The sequence below is a fragment of the Etheostoma spectabile genome, unplaced genomic scaffold, assembly GCF_008692095.1.
Source record: "Etheostoma spectabile isolate EspeVRDwgs_2016 unplaced genomic scaffold, UIUC_Espe_1.0 scaffold270, whole genome shotgun sequence".
NCBI lineage: Eukaryota > Metazoa > Chordata > Actinopteri > Perciformes > Percidae > Etheostoma > Etheostoma spectabile.
In genome coordinates, this window is record NW_022605574.1 from 697,404 (window position 1) to 699,237 (window position 1,834).

Sequence of the window (1,834 nt, forward strand, 5' to 3'; positions counted from 1 at the left end):
GAGAGAGAGAGAGAGAGAGAGAAATACAGAAATAGGATTCATAATAACAGGTATTCGAGGTATTTAAGGTTTTTACGGCTCCCACACACTTCAGCAGGTGTAGGTGGTGCATTATAACATTATGTGATATAATATGGTGCGTAATTCTTTTGGAAAACGGGTTTCTTTTAGCAAATATATCTTGTAAGTGTGAATAATTCTAAATACATTGACAAATACATTATTTGTGAGTAAAATTGTGCTTGTTGGAAATATATTAGCAGCCCCCACAGATGTATGACTTGACTGCTTTTGTGGCTCCCATGTAACTTGACCATGTGCATTATTTACATGTCCACGCGGTCTCAATGCTGTAAACTCCTCCCAAACTCTGCAGGTGACCTTTTATCACCGACAGAATGGCAGAAGCAACTGTGAAGACCAATCTTGTTTCAAATGTGAGAGTGGGGTGTGCACAGGCTTGGAGGAGTCCAGGGTGCTGCAGACGGACCAGGACAACACCGGCCAGCACAGGTGGTGCCAGTCCGAAAGGCACACAACAGCAACCATCCGCACGAATAAAACCTCCTTTTCTCTGATGTGAGTCCAGCTCACAGGAGCCCAACTCTTCCGTCTTATTCTACTCTAGTTGGAACAGAATATGTAAAAGGTGTGAAAATTGGAAATGGTTTAGAGCTGTGAGTGGTCTTAAACTATTACATACAGATAGGACAAAGTCAATAGAAGAGCCACTTTTACTGCATAGTGTCAAAAGTTACGGTACATCCACTCATTAAGAGCATATCTGCTTATGAATCTGTCATACCTTAACATCTACAACATGTCATTTTAATAAATTATAATGTATTTACATAGTTAAAGGAATTTTATGATAAGATATTTACATAATTAAGGAGTTGTAATGGTGAACAGTAATAATAATAATGATAATAATAATAATAATGACAATAATAATAATAATGGTAGCAGTGCCATGCAAGCCCCGAATTAAAGCTTGGCGAGCTGCAGGAGGCTTGCAAGTCGTGCAATGAGTAACACAGTTCTAGGGTGTCGGAAAAAAACATTGGGAAAAACATTTGGAAAAACATTTGGAAAAATATTTGGAAAAAATATTGGGAAAAAACATCGAAAAAAAACATTTAAAAAAACATTTAAAAAAAACATTGGGAAAAAACATTGGGGAAAAAACATCGGGAAAAACCTCGGGAAAAAACATCAGGAAAAAACATTGGGAAAAACATTGGGAAAAACATTGGGGAAAAAACATCGGAAAAAACATCGGGAAAAAACATTGGGAAAAACATTGGGGAAAAAACATCGGAAAAAAGCATCGGGAAAAAACATCGGGAAAAACATTGGAAAAAAACATCGGGAAAAACATCGGGAAAAACATCGGAAAAAAACATCGGAAAAAACATCGGGAAAAAACATTGGGAAAAACATCGAAAAAAACATCGAAAAAAACATCGAAAAAAACATTGGGGAAAAAAGATCGGGAAAAACATCGGGAAAAAACATCGGGAAAAACATCAGGAAAAAACATTGGGAAAAACATTGGGGGAAAAACATTGGAAAAAACATTATGAAAAACATTATGAAAAACATTATGAAAAACATTATGAAAAACATTGGGGAAAAAATCAGAAAAAAAACTGGGAAAACTTCTCAAACCAAAGTCCCACCCTTGGGTACCTTGTGGGCTCAGTGTGTGTAGGTACATGGATCAGGTAAATGATGATGAAATTGATCTTCATCGGTTCCCAGATGGCATCCATGTAGTCATGCGTGATAACACACTCCTTCTTCTTCTTCTTCTTCTTCTTGTTCTTCTTCT

General features: G+C 36.8%; 1 protein-coding gene across 1 annotated transcript in view; it reads left to right on the top strand.

The window, feature by feature from the left end:
* The window catches only part of LOC116685777 (uncharacterized), a 26,234-nt gene that overhangs the window by 4,862 nt on the left and 19,538 nt on the right, over positions 1 to 1,834 (top strand). The window contains exon 2 of the mRNA XM_032510707.1: positions 377 to 579. Within this exon, the coding sequence (XP_032366598.1) occupies positions 377 to 579 (203 nt within the window). The remainder of the gene's footprint in view (positions 1 to 376; positions 580 to 1,834) is intronic.